General features: G+C 33.8%; 1 protein-coding gene across 8 annotated transcripts in view; it reads left to right on the top strand.

Annotated features, from left to right (window-relative positions):
• The window catches only part of LOC123498237, a 22101-nt gene extending 4078 nt beyond the window's left edge, over positions 1-18023 (top strand). For 5 of the 8 annotated variants that reach the window (XM_045245404.1, XM_045245408.1, XM_045245406.1 and 2 more), the window contains 2 exons: positions 660-707; positions 4202-6093. In XM_045245404.1, coding sequence (XP_045101339.1) covers positions 4225-5907 — 1683 coding nt within the window. In that variant the 5' untranslated portion in view covers positions 660-707; positions 4202-4224 and the 3' untranslated portion in view covers positions 5908-6093. Of the gene's footprint in view, positions 1-659; positions 708-4201; positions 6094-8713; positions 8831-14117 lie in introns of those variants that run through there. The other 3 variants (XM_045245401.1, XM_045245400.1, XM_045245402.1) reach the window with 3 other exon arrangements.
• Positions 18024-18539: the final 516 nt, after the last annotated feature.

Genomic DNA, 18539 nt, shown 5'->3' with positions numbered 1-18539 from the left:
TGTACAAGAGCCATGGGAGGTGTGTTAGATTTCTCTGAAATGCTCACAAATTTTGCACATCTGAATCATTGTTTATTTCAGGTGTGTAGAAAGGTACAGCAAGGCAAGTGCATTCACCTAGCTCTTGTAATTTCATACTGTAGTCTCAAAGCATCTGGTTTCCTTTATTTCCCCAAGCGTTTTGGTAACAGACATAAACTAGTAGCTAGTGTGCATAATGTCAGCAATGACTCAAAGTAGAGAGCAGGGCACTCTCTTAAAGAATATGGTAATTGATGTATTCTTTAAGAGAGTGCTGAGAGCAGTCTTGTAAATGGAAACACAGTGCTGGTATAGAACACATCTGGGAAGCACAAGAGGCATGCTTAGAGGAGAAAAGAGAATGAGGCCAAGTAAAGTGAGGTTCCAGGAGGCTAATGTGTGTTACATGATTGGGTCTTCCTCCATTAGATACATTATTAACTGGATGTTATCAGTTAATTTTCAAAATTTTATGATTGCTTCATATGGAGTAGCTATGCTAATGTGCAGTATTATAGGACAGCTTTTGAATGTAGTAATGAAATTTGATTGTTAAGTACATGATAAAAAGTTTTATTTATCAACATTTTTCATTGTGGTGATCAGACAAGAAAATATTAAGAGCACTAATTTTACAGGCTGGTGACAAGCTGGTGGTATCCAAAGGATCAGATTGACTTGAACAGGTGAGTGACCCATATTGATGTTTTTATTAATTTATCAGCAGAAAATTTATTACACATTTACATTTGTAGTGGAGGTGTGTAGTGTGGTATTGACACATTAACATTTGTAGTAGAGTTGTGTAGTATGGTATTGTCAGCATGTTTGGCTCACAAATGAGAAGGCCTGGTTTTAAGTCCCAGACTTAGTAAGACAAATAGATGAACCTCTAGAAATTTGGACAAACTACACATGATTTGCTGAGAAGGTAGAGGATGCGCAGTGGGTAAGAGGCAAGAACAAACATTATAAAATTATGCAAGTAGCAGGTTCCCTCCAAGCTTATCTACTAAACACATCCACTTCAACCACTTGTAGTAGAAAATGTGTTTGTTATTGCCTCTGACTTGCTAGGCGTCTTGCTACCCACTTTCCTCCCCGCATATTGCGTGTGTGTGTCCGTACCCTAATATGTAGTCCCTGTTCACCTGGCAGCAAGTTGGTACAGCATGAAAATGGGTTGTGGCCTTGTCCTGGTGTGTGAGTAGTCTTAGTCCTACCCAAAGATTGATAATTATGATTTCTGAGCTTTAGTTGACATTCACATTACATTAATCTGTTTGTGATGAATAATAATTCGTGAAGATGATGATTTTGACTGTCCAAGGGGTTGGATGCTCATTGTCTGCATTAATACATTCTTTGTGATATGACCCACTGATGTGTCATCAGTTACTATCCACTGTTTAGATGCGACCCACTGGTGGGTTGTACAACAGTTTTCATATCACATTTTGATCTTATTAATAGAATTTGGCTTATATAGTGAAATTGCAATAAACAGTATGTGTAGAAGGGCATGATAAATAATATGAAGATTATTTTGTTTTTAGTGTTATGAAAATTTTATAAAAAATAGTCCGTTTCCATATTTTATTTCTAATATATGTAAAAAAAATTTTCTCTCTCTCTCTCTCTCTCTCTCTCTCTCTCTCTCTCTCTCTCTCTCTCTCTCTCTCTCTCTCTCTCTCTCTCTCTCTCTCTCTCTCTAGAACATAAAACTTTTCTATAACAATTAATGAAAACAGATATCACAATTGGACTTTCCTTGACAGGCTTCAGTGATATTTTCATTGATTTTTTTTTTTTTTTTTATTTAATTTGGACCAATTGTAGAAAAAGGTGCCATTGATGACCCTTTTGAATTGCATATATAAATATACATATGTATGGAAAGAAACCAGACTTATATATATAAAAATATCTGCTATAGAAATTCTCTCTCTCTCTCTCTCTCTCTCTCTCTCTCTCTCTCTCTCTCTCTCTCTCTCTCTCTCTCTCTCTCTCTCTCTCTCTCTCTCTCATATACATGTAAGAAAACTATATTATTTTCATTTTTCCTTCAGAAGATCACAAAGCTTTTCTACAACAAATAATCTAAACTAAGATATCACAATTGGACTTTCCTTGATAACCTTCAATAATTTTCTCTATTGATCTTTTCATAATTTTCCTAATATCTTTATTATCTTATTTTATCTCTTCTGTTGAACTAAGTTGACCACAAAACTGTGTGGCATACATTTTCTAAATGTGCAAAACGGACAAAAATATATAAACAAATAAAGGAAAGTATAGATGCACTGAATATTGACAAACAAAGTATGCCCACTGGTTGGTTGTATCACAGAGAAGTAATAGATTTTTCATGGGATGTGACCCACTGGTGGGTAAGCACTTTGAGGTTGCCAGTTTGTTTGGGTGGCTTGACCAGCACTGATGTGACGACAATTTATTTGTATCGCAGTGCATGAGAGTTTGCCTCGCTGGCAATCGCAGGGAACCTGTTAATATCTTAAGCCACTCTAGGCAAAACGATGATAACTTTTATAGCACTATTGAGGTCTTGACTCATGGGAGAGGATGAATGGCGAGCTTAGGTGTTGCTGGTGCCTCCCTCTTGTTTATCCCCTTAATTCTGAGAATGAAAATCTACTAAAAGAATAACTTGTGTCTAATTGACAATCAAAGCAGGCATGGTATGATGTAGGATAGTACTCCATCTCAGAAGACTGTCCATTAGGATGAGTTTTACATAATTTGGAAAATCCAGTTACATAGTTTCATTTAATTATATTTTCATGAGGCAAAAATATATTGTGCAAAGTATTTAAAGATCTGGCTAAGTAAAGTCAGTTGCATAAAGAAGATTCCAGGTTAACAACATTCTCATTTCAACTCTTGCATCCCAGACAATTTTTTAACAACAAAAAAGTTAATAAGAAATTTCAGCAATTTAAAGGAAGTGCAGCAAATTAATTTACTGGTAACAGGAATACAGTGGTTGTACCTTGTGTTGATGGTAGGGTTTTGTATTGTCATGTGGACAATATTGAGCTGTCACAGAATTACAGGGAAACATCCTCTTTGGGAGATGCTGACCCGTACTACTGTTTTGAGTTATCTACATCTGTATTTTGCTGCTACAGCCTGGGTGTTCCCATCACAGAATCTGTACATCAATATAATGTCCAGTTAATCAGTGTTACTGAATGTGAAAGGCATATTCCATTTATAAAGATTTAATAGGTAGTGTGATGAGGCCTGTCACTAAGGTCAAGATGGCAACTATGGGAGCCTGGGAGGGAATGTCACTAGTAGTGAATTGCTATTTGTTTTGAAAAGTAGCCTTTAACAATCTGTTTTCCTTTTAACTACAATTTCTTGACTGACAAAAAATAAATAAATAAGTAAAATAAAATCTTTGCTAACTTTCACATAAGAATCTTGACTGTACATTGTACACTAAAAATTAATCACCAATTATTGTTGTGTGGTGCCACTTGAGTATATAGCAATCTAAGTAGGGAAGGGAAGAGGCAGTGAACCACACAGACAAAAAGCACCAACGCACAACTTACGCATTAACTTCTCTCAAAATAAAGTGAGAGCTTTTATATATATATATATATATATATATATATATATATATATATATATATATATATATATATATATATATATATTTTAAATTTTGAAATTACTTGAACCATAATTCTGAAGTACCTATGCGTACCTTAACTCACGAGATGCCCTGTATTACAACTAGGCAAACTGACCTGCCCCCTCCCCCACTTTTTTTTTTTTTTTTCTCTCTCTTCAAAACTGATTGTGTACACTCCATTCCCAGTGTGTTGTACATATTTTCCTCTGCTGCTGAGCTGTCCCTCTAGCTTGATAACTTTTGCTGCAACCATATTCATTTTACATTTTTACATTGTTGTAATTTTCATATGCTCTCTCTCTCTCTCTCTCTCTCTCTCTCTCTCTCTCTCTCTCTCTCTCTCTCTCTCTCTCTCTCTCTCTCTCTCTCTCTCTCTCTCTCTCTCTCTCTCTCTCTCTCTCTCATATAGTTCTTCAAAAGGATTTCTTCATTGGTATTTTTTATTGGTTATTTCTTAGTCATCCCAGTTTTATATGTACATCATTGGATAGCAAGTACGTGTTCCATTTTCAGGCAAGACTCCTTGGTGTCTCAGGATGCCACCCACAGCTTCTGGTGCTCGTGCTACACCTGAGGAAGAAAGGGCCTTGAAGTTGCGTGCAAAAGAAGATTTCAGCAAGAGCCATGGCACTCATGAGGGTATGATGATACGGAAGCTAGAGATGCATTTAGAACACAAAAATGATAATGATAAAGTACAGATGATGTCGCTTGGACAGAAGACCAACAAACCAACAAAGGTTATTCTGTTGGTGGGTGCAACTGGCACTGGTAAAACAACCCTCATTAATGCCATGGTGAATTACATTTTTAGAGTTGAGTTTACTGATGACTTCAGATTAGTGCTCATTGATGATAAAAATGCACCTAAGCGTTCACAGGCTGAGAGTCAGACTGACTTAATAACGGCATATGTATTCTATCAGTTGCCTGGAATGCCATTTGACTATAACTATGTGCTGATTGACACTCCAGGATTTGGAGATACCAGAGGCATTCAACGTGATCGGGAGATGATGAAACAATTAGAAACTTTCCTCAAACAAGACTATGGCATTGACCAAGTGGACGGTGTTGGTTTTGTAACACCAGCTTCAGCTGCCAGATTGACCCAAACTCAGTGCTATGTTTATGATGGCCTGTCATCAATGTTTGGCAAAGATATAAAAGATAACATTTATGTTATGGCTACATTTGCTGATGCTAAAACTCCACCAGTTCTTGCTGCCTTAGAGGAGGCTAATGTCCATTATACTGGATTTTACAAATTCAACAACAGTGCCTTGTTTGCCAGCAATAAAGGAAATAATGATGAAAGTGATGATTCCGATTCTGATGATGAGGAATCGTCATATATTTGCAAACTTTTCTGGGAGATGGGATATCGAAGTATGACCAATTTTTTCATGAAGCTTGGAAAGACATACCCTGCTAGTCTGACTCTGACAAAGCAGGTTCTTGAGGAAAGAAATTGCCTTCAGTTAGTGGTAATTGGACTTCAGAATCAGATCCACTTGGGTTTGAGCAAACTCTCTAACTTGAATCAAGAAAGGGATATGTTAGCCCGCTTAGATGATGACATGACAGGATCTGCAAACTACAAGGAGATAGTAGATGTTCCAGAAATAATCAAAATAGATTTAAGTACTAAAGAACATGTGACCAACTGCATCAAGTGCAATATGACATGTCACTATCCATGCTACATTCCTAATGATGCAGATAAGGCTGGGTGCTGGGCAATGTCAGAAGGCTCTTGTAGGATTTGCCCAGCAAATTGCTATTGGGACTCTCACAAAAACATGGGCTTTAGGTTTGAGACAAAGTGGAAGAAAGAAGAGCGTACAGTGCAAGAACTTCTTGACAGATATGAAAATGCCCAAAAGGGCAAACTTGATAAAGAAAGTATTATCAAGGCTATTGAGGGAGACATCAATGACCATGCTAAGAAGGTTTGGAATATGATCAGGGAAGCACAGGCCCATGTAGAGCGTCTGGATGAAATAGCACTGAAACCCAATCCTTTATCAACAAAGGAGTACATTGAGCTCATGATTGAATCTGAGAAGATGCAGAAGCGCCATAACTTTGAGAAAAGAATTCAGATGCTACAAAAGATAAAAGATGAAGTTAACGTGATTCAGGGAGTGAGGGGAAACTATGGAAATCACTCAGGGGAAGGCTTGTTGAAATACTTCCAAGATCTAATGATTGATTAAAGATGGTTTGCAAATGAACCAGCACTGAAGGATGGAGATTTTTTTTTTAAGGCAACAATTGGTATTGCTTCTAGTAGAACACCAAAGAAATTTTGAGGAAATCTTAATGACCTCAGTAGGGATTTTGTGAATGTTTGTTATACATTGAGTGGAGAACTAGTGCATTTTTAGTGCTGTCAAGGAAAAGAAAAGGAAATTTGCATTTGTAGGTACTTCTACTATTTTGCTGCATTTATTGCAAAGAAATTTGTTGCAAAGTGTGTGTATATATATATATATATATATATATATATATATATATATATATATATATATATATATATATATATATATATATATATATATATATATATATATATATATATATATATATATATATATATATATATATATATATATATATATATATATATATATATATATATATATATATATATATATATATATATATATATATATATATATATATATATATATATATATATATATATATATATATATATATATATATATATATATATATATATATATATATATATATATATATATATATATATATATATATATATATATATATATATATATATATATATATATATATATATATATATATATATATATATATATATATATATATATATATATATATATATATATATATATATATATATATATATATATATATATATATATATATATATATATATATATATATATATATATATATATATATATATATATATATATATATATATATATATATATATATATATATATATATATATATATATATATATATATATATATATATACATATATACACACACACACACACACACACATACATACATACACACACACACACACACACACACACACACACACACACACACACACACACACACACACACACACACACACACACACACACACACACACACACACACACACACACACACACACACACACAGCATGTATGTGTATATTTTATTTATTTATTTTTTTAATTTAATTTATTTTTATTTTTTTTTTTATTTATTTATTTTTTTTTTTTTTTTTTTTCTCTTTGTATACAAGAGGCATTATTTATGGTAGATTGATAATTATGCATGACCAAACATTAACAGAACTATAGAATTTAATTGAGATAATATTTTCATAATGATGAAATATATCTAATGTATCATGGTTAATTTCTCTCTCTCTCTCTCTCTCTCTCTCTCTCTCTCTCTCTCTCTCTCTCTCTCTCTCTCTCTCTCTCTCTCTCTCTCTCTCTCTCGGAAATTAGGAATTTTGCAGTCTGTTGTATTGATTTACCACAAAATACATTAACTTTGTTCCTCTTGTTGCATTGTGAAGGTTTGTCAATAAGAGCTAAAATATGATGTATTCCTTCGGTTTAATTTCTGTTTACTGCAAACAGTAATTGCTAGATTTTGTATTATATACATAAAGTAAACAATTTGTTAGAATTCAGAAATAGGAGGGTTTTCTTAATTTGTGACTTGGAAAAAAAGATGCATTTTATGCATTTGTAATGTGAAGTATCCAGTTTTATATGTATTAATACTGTCAGTTTACAAATTGCTCGGAAAATAATTTTTAAGTTACTAAAGTATTGTGATTCTGAATTATGTGAAAGCCATGAGGTTTGAATACCTACAGGAACCTGGTGCATTATAGCTATGTATCATATACTTTGAATAAATATTATTGCAGGATGTACATATACATGTATAAACACTTCCTCACTTCATGGATATGATCTTTGGTAGCATCTGGTACCTTTTAAGTTAAAGATGAAACTAGCAGATTCATGGTCAGGTTAACACAAAGATGAAAATTGTTATCAATTACATCCTTATGATCTTTCAAAGTAGTATCATTAGTTATTGTTTTGCTATCTTGTAAGGTAATGGTGATCTTTGTAATTGTGTTAAGTATGAATAGATTGAAAATTAACTGCACTGTTTTCTTCTTCCCTGGCTCTAAGTGGTTTAACTTGAAGTGATAATATTACTTTACATACTTAATATTATTGTATGTTGTTTGCTAAGGTGGCATTACTATTTTTGTCATTAATAGTGTAGTTGCAGCAGCAGCAGCTCATGAAGGCAAAATTTCCCTAAATACTTCTCTCCATGTGGTCACTGTCTCCATTGGACTGATCACAACCCAATAGTATGTACCTTGTCCAATTGCTCACATTCCTCTTTAGGATTCCCGAAGGCAGAGATGCCTGTAGTGTTTTACCTCTAGTAACTGGTGACCTGAAGAGGTATTACTCTGATTTTCCTTTGAAGAACTACAGCTTGTCAGAAACTTGATATGCTATACAATACTTGTTTCATCCATACCAAAATAAAAGAGGATAAGGGAAAGCTTTTAAGGTTAAGTTGAAAAGTGTAAATGTATATTGAACACAAATGTGCCTGATGTCCTCAAGCTTGGTGGTATTTTGTTGTTACTCGTGTTATTGATTCAACTTTTGATGAACTGCGTCTATGAAGTAAGACATTTTTTCTTTTTAACTAGGCTGTATTTTAACATAATTGCATCTCTAAAATTGCATGATCTTGCTTTAGTTATTTTTACTATACATATTTTATTTAACAAAATAAAGAATTCTCTCTCTCTCTCTCTCTCTCTCTCTCTCTCTCTCTCTCTCTCTCTCTCTCTCTCTCTCTCTCTCTCTCTCTCTCTCTCTCTCTCTCTCTCTCTCTCTCTCTCTCTCTCACAGCAAGTTTCATATCCTCATTAATCTCAACAAGCACTTAAATAAAAAAAAATTTTTTTTGTATTCCAGAAGTAATGGCTATCATATAGATGACTTCCTTGAGTATCATGAAGTAAGAATGCTTCACCTCTCTGCTGGATCTTGGAATCGTCTCTGACAAGAAACAACCTCACTCACCATGGACTTGTAAGTCAGTCTCTCTCTCTCTCTCTCTCTCTCTCTCTCTCTCTCTCTCTCTCTCTCTCTCTCTCTCTCTCTCTCTCTCTCTCTCTCTCTCTCTCTCTCTCTCTCTCTCTCTCTCTCTCTCTCTCATCAAGATTACTCTAATTTTAATATATAGTGGACAATTGCTTGGAGTAGTGAAGGCTTTAAAGAATCTCTAAATGTTGACTTCCAGGGGTTATTGCAGATAAGGATGATAATGATAAAGGTTCTAGATTGTTCTGATCAGCTCTGTCAAGTGCCAACTGCATATTTATTTGTTTTGTAGTTATTAATTATTATTATTATTATTAGAATTAATATTTTTTTTTTTTTATTATTATTATTATTATTAATAATATTATTATTAATTTTATTTATTATTTTTATTTTTATTAATTTACTTATTTACTTGTTACATATTTATATATTTGATACTTTTTAGAGAACCAGAGGAGTCAGTAGTAAGTGCATACTCCAAGGATATCTCTCTTGGATATCTTTATGATCCTTCTACAAAGGAATACTCTCCTGGAGACACAAGGCATGCCATCAACACAGAAAAATGTAAACCCCAATACGAGACTAGGATTAAATCAAAGGAAGAAATATCGAACAATGTGAATAAATCAGAACTACTGAAGGACACACCTTGGGGCAAAGATTTTACAAACACAAAATTTTTAGACTATATTCTTCTGCAGGGGATAAAAAATTGTGAATGTAAGGGCAATGTGGAACCTCATACTAAGCTGTATGTCGTGTCCTCTGTTTATTATGAGTCATATATTTATATGCTGATTTGCTTTGATCATGAGATTGAGGACAAAGACATGGCAGACTTGAAAAATTATATTGAATCTCTAAAAGAAATGAAAATAAGTGAAGACATCCAAAATAGAGGTGAACGTACAGATTCAAGTAAAAATCAGCCAGATACCACCGTAGCATATATACCAACAAGAGTTGATGGGGCATTTTCAGTTGGATATATATATGTAAATGGAAAAAGAACCACAGCATCATCAGTGAAGTATATGTTAGAAGAATTCTGTAATTATCTAGTACACTCAAATACAGGCAAGTTCCCAGTAAAGTGCAAAGTAAAGAAACCTCTGCACCCTCTTATGTCTTATGCATCTGTGGTAAAGAATGACACTACAGTCTGTGTTGCTGATAGGATCCGTGCTGTTCAATCACAGATTAATCAGCCTTACCGTACTGGTGGAGCACCTGATAATGCATCACATGTCAAACCAAATATACATGAGCGTTCAGAACTTAACAGGCTGTGCCATACTGGTGGAGCACCTGCTAATGCAGCACATGTGAGGAAACCAAGCCAAAGAGATGAATTACCAGTCGCACACAACACTCAAAGTAATAAAAGACTGAGAGAAACCACAACTGATAGGATACATGCTGTTCAATCACAGCTTAACCAACCTTACCATACTGGTGGAGCACCTGATAATGCAGCACATGTGAGGAAACCAAGCCAAAGAGACGAATTACCAGTTGCACACAACACCCGAAGTAATACAAGACTGAGAGAAACAACAACTTTAAGCCACCACTGTAATGTGACCACGAAAAATTCAGAGCAGAATGAGAACTTGGCTGACAGAAACACTTACTTGCCAAGAACAGATAAGAATTTGTCTGTGTACCATCATGTAGAACAGAATTCAATAAATCATGAAGTTGATAGAAAAAGTGCTTTTTCTGAAAAGCAAGTTGATATGAAAGGAGGGCAGCAGGTAATTCCTCACCACCAAGGTAAAGAAGGAAAATCATGTCCTAATAAGGATAATGAAGCACACAATACTTTTGAGGCCCCTCTCGATGATGCATCCTGTCAATTATCAAGAAAAAATACTATTTCTCAGTCCAGCCAGAATTTAACACCAGAATGTGTTCAGTTGGATACATTAAAGAACTTTAAAAGAGATGAACCAGAGTCACATGATTCTACTGTGCAAAGAAGAGCTCAAGAAGTACAATTTCAGCATAAAACAAATTTGCCTGATTCGACATGTGTTGGTAACATGAATATTTCAGAAAAACGAGGAAGTGTGGAGAGAAACCAATTGAAATTTGAACACAAGGCTGGCCAAGTTATGCCTGGAAAATCTCTAAGTAATACACCAAATCCACCTGAATTCAACAGTAACAATGCTGAATCTTCCATGCTTTTTGCCCCCGTGAAAGAAACGGAAGTATGTGGAATTGCAAGGAAATTTTATGGAGTTATTCCTGAAGCTGAAGGGAAAACTATAATTCTCTTAGGTGCATCTGGTAGTGGTAAAACCACTCTAGTAAATTTTATAGCAAATTATTTCATTGGTAACAGAAAAGCTACTGGCAAACTAATTCAAGTAGCAAGGAATTCCAATGACATTCAAGGACACACCACTCAGATAACTGCCTATACTTTTTGTGAAAGTAAGGACTTTCCATTTACCATTATTGACACACCAGGGCTCAATGATTCCTCTGGAGCTGAAGTCTATGACCATGTCCAGTCTCTCAAAACCTTCTTGGCGAATGTTGACTCACAAAACTTACTGATACATGCCATAGGTTTTGTAGCACAAGCCCATATAGTGCGACTAACCTCATCAGAACGCTTAGTCATGGATTACATTTCCTCACTGTTTGGTAAGGAAATTGGAAAACATGTTTTCTCCTTTATAACTTTTTCTGACAATCAGGAGGCTCCACCAGTTGTTGAAGCAATTAACAGGTATGGTGTGAGCTGCAGTGTTTTTCTCAAGTTCAACAACTCTGCTCTCAGTAACAACAAAGAAGAAGAAATTGATGAGCTGGACAAAATTTATTGGCGGATTGGATGCAAAAGCTGGAAGAAGTGTATAAAATTACTTGGAAATCTTCCTTCACTCTGTTTTAAGTCTTTGACAGATGAAATTTATGTGACACAAATTATGGAAGTGGCAGAGAGAGACCTTATGACTGAAATAATGGATTTTATTAATTGCCGTAGAAAAAATAAGGTTGTTAATAAGGAAGTACTAAAAAATGCTGAAAGAGTTTGGGTCTTGGCTGAAACAGTAAAAGAACTAAGGCTTATCCAAACATCACAGTGCTCATCTGTCAATGATATCTTACTGAACTATGTTGAAATATGTGCATCACAGAACTCGTACTGGTCCACAAAAGAGTGTATGGAATTACTTTCTCTGTCTCCATCAAGACCATTACTAAAGGCAGGTCTGGCAATTGTAACCAGTGTTGCACCCATTTATAACTCAGTAAAGCAAATATGTGGTTCAGCATGGGAAAGAAAAACTGATCCCCCAGATATGCTTTTTTGCCTTGTCTGTAAGGAGAACCATGTTTTGAACAGAATAGAGACAAGAACATGGAAGAACACAGTGTTGACAAATAAGAACATTGGATACAAGTGTAAACATTGTAAGTGTCCAGGAGATGTACATGGAAATGAAGATGAAGAATATGAATATCCTGAATCATGTGGATTTACACCTGGGAAATTGCTTCAGCATACTAGAAATAATATTGAGAAAGTTTTAGGAGATCTATGCTTACCAGGGTATGGGATTCAAGAAAATGAATACATCAAATGGTTGAAACATTTCGCAAAACAAGAAGTACAACAGTTTTGCAATGATCTACTCAGAATTCAGTAGTCAAACTAACAGACAAGCTAATGGTTATTCTCTCTCTCTCTCTCTCTCTCTCTCTCTCTCTCTCTCTCTCTCTCTCTCTCTCTCTCTCTCTCTCTCTCTCTCTCTCTCTCTCTCTCTCTCTCTCTCTCTCTCTCTCTAACCTGAAACTTTTATGAAGTAGCTAAGTAATGAAATTTCTTAGAAAATGTGTTTGTCTCTTGGATGATATCACAAGAAATTATATATGTGATAAAGTTGCTGAGATCCAGCACTCGTACAAAGATCACTGCATGTAATTAACATAATGGTCAACAACATTTTTTAGAACTTATAAATGTGGCATTTCAATCATTTCATTTATTAACCTGTACTGAATATCTTAATTGGTAGCTTGCAATTGGTATAACATTTTGTTTTGTGAACTGAACTGTACTGATTTATTTATTTTTTTTTTTTTAACTCTTGGTAGTACCTTGTGTGATGTTCTAATATACAATGCTTTATTATATAATATGCAGTATATTTTTGAGTACCGATAGGCATTTTGTATAGTACCTATGAAGTGGAACAATACGAGTCTTCATTGGAGCATTTCATATTTTATATTGGATAATGTGTTGGAACTTCACTTCAGCTCGTTAATTTAGCATTCATGGCTTGGCCAAGGAGACAGTGCTCCATAGTTGTAGTTATTAGTTGATTGCATGGTTATATTGGAAATTAGTTTTTTTTTTTTTTTTAGATTTCATGCTAGGGTTAGAAAATTATTGAAATTTTGAAATGTGTTGTAGTTTAAATATTGTTTGATTAAACAGTTAACATTTCAGTAACACATTTTTAGTAACCTGATTCAAAAGGCATGATATATATCTATATATATATATATATATATATATATATATATATATATATATATATATATATATATATATATATATATATATATATATATATATATATATATATATATATATATATATATATATATATATATATATATATATATATATATATATATATATATATATATATATATATATATATACATACATACATACATACATACATACAGAACTTGAGTGGTTATGAGTTAATAATATGAAAGGAAGTACTAATAAGCAGATGGATGATTGTTTTACATTAGGAGAATTTGGTCTTTCACTTTGTGGCCCACTTATTCATTCACTGTATGCCTTGGTGTAAAAAGTTTGACTAAACTACTTAGCTTTGGGATTTATGAATTTAACTTATTTTAACTTGTAATGATAATTTGTTTTTTTGCATAGCATTTCTGCTACTTTAAAAAGTTGACAGACAAACATTTTATCTACATACTATGGTCTGAGAAAAAACTGATGTAAGTGCAATATCATTTAATGTAAATATAAACTGTGTATGTTTGTACGGACACATGTCTACTATGCAGATTTCAGAAGTGGATGTACCCCAGGAAATAGAATCCATATATATATATATATATATATATATATATATATATATATATATATATATATATATATATATATATATATATATATATATATATATGGTCTAAAATTTTAAGTGTATATGCACACATACATAATGCAATGAAACACAGTAAAGCATGCTTTTCTTTGCAGGGTTCGTGCTTATGAAGTTACAAGCAATAATGAAGTGCCAACTCCTCAATCACTACACACTATGGCTTCAGAAAAGTCTGAACTAAATAGAAAGGATAATTTTGAGACTGAAGAAATCACTGAATGGGATGTTAAGTGTATAACTGCAAAAACTTTAGAAACAAGATGTGGAAATGACAACAAAGAATTTCCCTGGTTACAGGATCTTAAAGGTATAAACTGCAATTATGCTATTTTGGTAGAAGTTCTGAAAGCCTATGAAAAAAAAAAAAGCACTGAATATTGTGGTCAGCCCATAACAGCTTCAGTGAAAATCAATCATGAAAGTAAGATGGTATTGGTTTTTTCAAAGCCTATTAATGCACAGATTTCTGCATTTCGTCGTATAATTAAAGATGTTCTTAAAAATGCCAAGCCTTGCACTCCTGAGAACTTGGACAATAACTTTGAATTTGCTTATCTTTATTTTAATTGTGAGAAGTCTCCTAAAATAACATCATTTAAAGTATCTCTGGAACAGTTCTGCTCTCATATCCATACCAATTTTCAAATAACTAGTGATATTGTTATGAAGCCATCTAATGCAATGGATGTTCCAGTGACAAGGGAAATAAATGAGCAAGCAGAAGAAATTAATCCTATTGAGTGTGCTGCTAAAGACAGCAAGTACCTTATGTACCAAAAGCAGTCATACAATCATAGCAACTCTAACAGCACTGAATATAAAGACATAAATCATTCTAGGAATAATAGAATGCCAAATGCTGAAGTTCAAGACAAGGCTGTGGACTCTGGCTTATACAATAATGACGAAATTCACTCTGATTCAAAAGAAAATTACCAGAGAAATTCTAAAACTCATCAAAATCAGGTTTGTGTAAGTCACCTTAATGTGAATGAATCTGGAAATTGTGGAAATGGCTATGGTCTGAAAAAAAGAGAGATGGTGGATGGTTCAGTTCAATCCAGTATTAATTCACCCTTAAGAGATGAGCATACATCACATGACAGAAGAGAGAAACCATTGAGTACAGGATGTGACTTACATTACCAAGATAGATCTGCCTCAGTTTTGCAAGTTGAGAGTGCACAAGTATCAAGCACATGTTCAGTCAGTGTCAATGAAAAAAGCTCTTCCACAGAGCATAGTATTGAAGAACACCAAAGCAGGCATATTAAATTTTGCTGTTTAAGTGAAATAGCTTGTGATGAAGATTGTTCTGGATTAAGAAGAAAATACTTTGGTGTTAAAAGTTCTTTAAAGGAAGAAAAGGTAATAATTTTAATTGGGAATCAAGGAAGTGGTAAGACAGCTTTAGTAAATTTTGCAGCAAATTTTTTGAAAGGAGTTGAAGATGCTGATGATAAACTATACTATGTAATGATGGATAAATTAAATGGAGTCTGCCACACTTCTTCAGTAACTGCATACACATTTTGCTTTGCTGAGGATGCTGCACCAATTACTATCATTGACACACCTGGACTGAGAGATGGCAGAGAAACTGACAAAAATAATCCTCTGCAAACACTGAAGACTTTTTTCATCAACAGTGACTCCAACATACAGCTTCATGCCATTGGCTATGTGATCTCCTCCAGTGCAGTTGGCTTAACTTCATCAGAACACCACATGATTGATTTTCTTATTGAGCACTATGGACATGGAATTTCAACAAATTTCATTACAATTGTTACATTTGTTGCTGATGTGATGAAAAATAATCCTCATAATGATATGTTTACAAAATATGGCATTAAGTCAAAAGTTCTCCTGAAATTCAACAACACTGCTTTCAGTAAGAAGGAATTGGATGATTTTGATAGAGCCTATTGGAAGATGGGCATTAAGAATTTGAAAAAGTGTATCAACCATCTTAAGAAACTACCACCTCTAACCATGAAGACTCTTAAATTGAAGCAGAAGGAAATTTATTCAACATGTATGGTAAAGTCACTTGAAGAAAAGTTAAAGGGTGAATTGAAGAGTTTTATGTTGGCATACAAAGACACACATAGTCTAATGCCATCAATACAAGTAAAGTCAGAACAAATATGGCGATCAGCAATAGTTCTGTATCGTCTCTTATCCACAAGTGATTGCTCCTTAAGTGTTGAAAGTGTTCTTGTGAAATATGTTGATGAAGTGGCACGAGAAATTTCTTTTCCTTCTAAAGACTGTGTAATGTTACTCTCTCTTTGTCCATCACGAGGTCTTCTTGAAGCAGGGAAAAGAGTTATTGAGTTCATTGGACCAATACATACTCAGATAGTAATTGATGGAAAGCAAAAGAGACCTATGGGGAAGGAACCAGAGGTTTTGTTTTGCAAAAAATGTGATGATCAACATGAAATAAAGAGAGTAGAAAGTAAGTCCAAGAAATCTGATGTCACTTACCATTGCACAAAGTGCCAATGTGATGAAAGTGAGCATAGCAAGTGGACCAAAGCAGAATATTGTGAAAAGAAATGCTACATTCCCATAAAGATTTGTCTTGAACACACCAAGAAGGCCCTTGAAAATGTCTTACAAGAATTTTCAGTTCCTGGACATAAGTTAAACATAATATCTTTTCTGAAAATCGTCAGACAGAATGTAGATGAACAGTTCAACTACTTTATTGATAGTATTATTCCTTCTTGCACTTAGTTTCTTGCTAGCATAATTCCTACATGTAATGACAAGCATTACTGAAAAAAGATTAACATTTCTTGAACTACATGTGTTTAAACTTAAGAAAATAGTATTTTCAATGTTTCAAACATTTGTTAAACTTATTACAATGTAGGTATATGAAATGCATAATTTCGTAATTACTTCCAGTCCGCAGTTTATTTATAAATTACTTGTAGTTTTTGTTAGCATTAGTGTCAATAAAAGTGTATAATTGTATGAGGTCATACAAATGTTAAGTCTATATTCTACTGTTTGATACATGATACTGCTGTTATCCTCTCTTGTAGTGTGATTGCTTTCCTGTATTCTCTAGAAATAAAACATTCATATGATGTTACTTATTAAACTAGATAATTCTTAATATGGGGAGTAGGAAGTCCATCAGTCATATACACCATCATATTAATTCTTTCAAGTAGTATGGATTCTAGAACTAGTGATTATTTATTATTATTGTTGTTGTTGTTGTGACTGCAGCTTCATCATGTCCTCTTCTAGCATGTTTAATTATGAAGCAATGATTATTGTCAGTAATTAATGGAAAAAAAGAAAAAAAAATTATATATATATATATATATATATATATATATATATATATATATATATATATATATAAACCTCATATTCTTGTGAATATATTTCACAGCTCAGCAGTATAGACAAATATGTTATCACCGATTCAGTCATACATAATATATACGAACAAAGCATGAAAAACATTTCATAATCATTATTCTGTAATGTAATGCCTTGCATGTAAATGGGGTTTCACAAATCAATAAGGGAAAACTAAAGTGTGAGAAGATCCATTGAGGAAGGTTCAGGCTCCATAAATGCCACTATCCTTTGAGGACCATTATTACTAAACTGGTCTGAATACATACTTTAGAAATGGAAGACCTATTGTATGACAGATCAATGTGGATACTGGAATAACCAACTAATCACATTGCCACCTTGACCCACAATAGTCTACTAATTTGTTTGAAACACTTTTTTATAAAAATCTTTCTCCATCAATTACTGATCATAATTATTGCTCCATAGGTAACATGCTAGAACAGGACATGATGGAGCTGCAATTTCAATAATGATAATCACTGGAATTAAAAAATCCATACTACTTGAAAGAAATTATATATGGTGTATATGACTGATGGACTTCCTACTCATCATATTCAGAAATATCTAGTTTAATAAGTGACTTATGTGAATCAGTTATATATATATATATATATATATATATATATATATATATATATATATATATATATTTATTTATTTATTTATTTATTTATTTATTTATTTATTTAATAATAAGTCAACCCTTCTCATCTGCCCATGAGTGGCAAACACACACACACACACCCACCCACCCACCCACCATGGAGAGCGGACGTGCCTCCTACTTAGAGTGGCATCTGACTAGCGCTCCACACGCTGAGCAGTGTGCTTGGGTGAGGGTCGTTATTGGTATTGAAGGGCGGCCGGAGCGAGTGTGCAGAGTGAGCATGGCCTGGTGGCGTGTGCATGAGAGTGGTCGGAGGTGTGAGAACCTCCGCACTCCAAGCGACGGAGCGGGAACCGCACAAGGGCCAGCCATAGCAGCCGCCGGCGCATCCCACCACACACACGTAGCTACCAGGCCTGGCCCCCAGTGACCACACACCCACATGCTCCCAGGAAGAGTAAAAAAATGGATAGACCGGTAAGAAATAAATTACCAAATTCAAAATATGCCGATG

Source organism: Portunus trituberculatus, chromosome 47, assembly GCF_017591435.1.
Source record: "Portunus trituberculatus isolate SZX2019 chromosome 47, ASM1759143v1, whole genome shotgun sequence".
In the NCBI taxonomy this organism is placed as follows: Eukaryota; Metazoa; Arthropoda; class Malacostraca; order Decapoda; family Portunidae; genus Portunus; species Portunus trituberculatus.
Note: the sequence above shows the minus strand (reverse complement) of the source record. Positions and strands in the feature narration are given on the sequence as shown.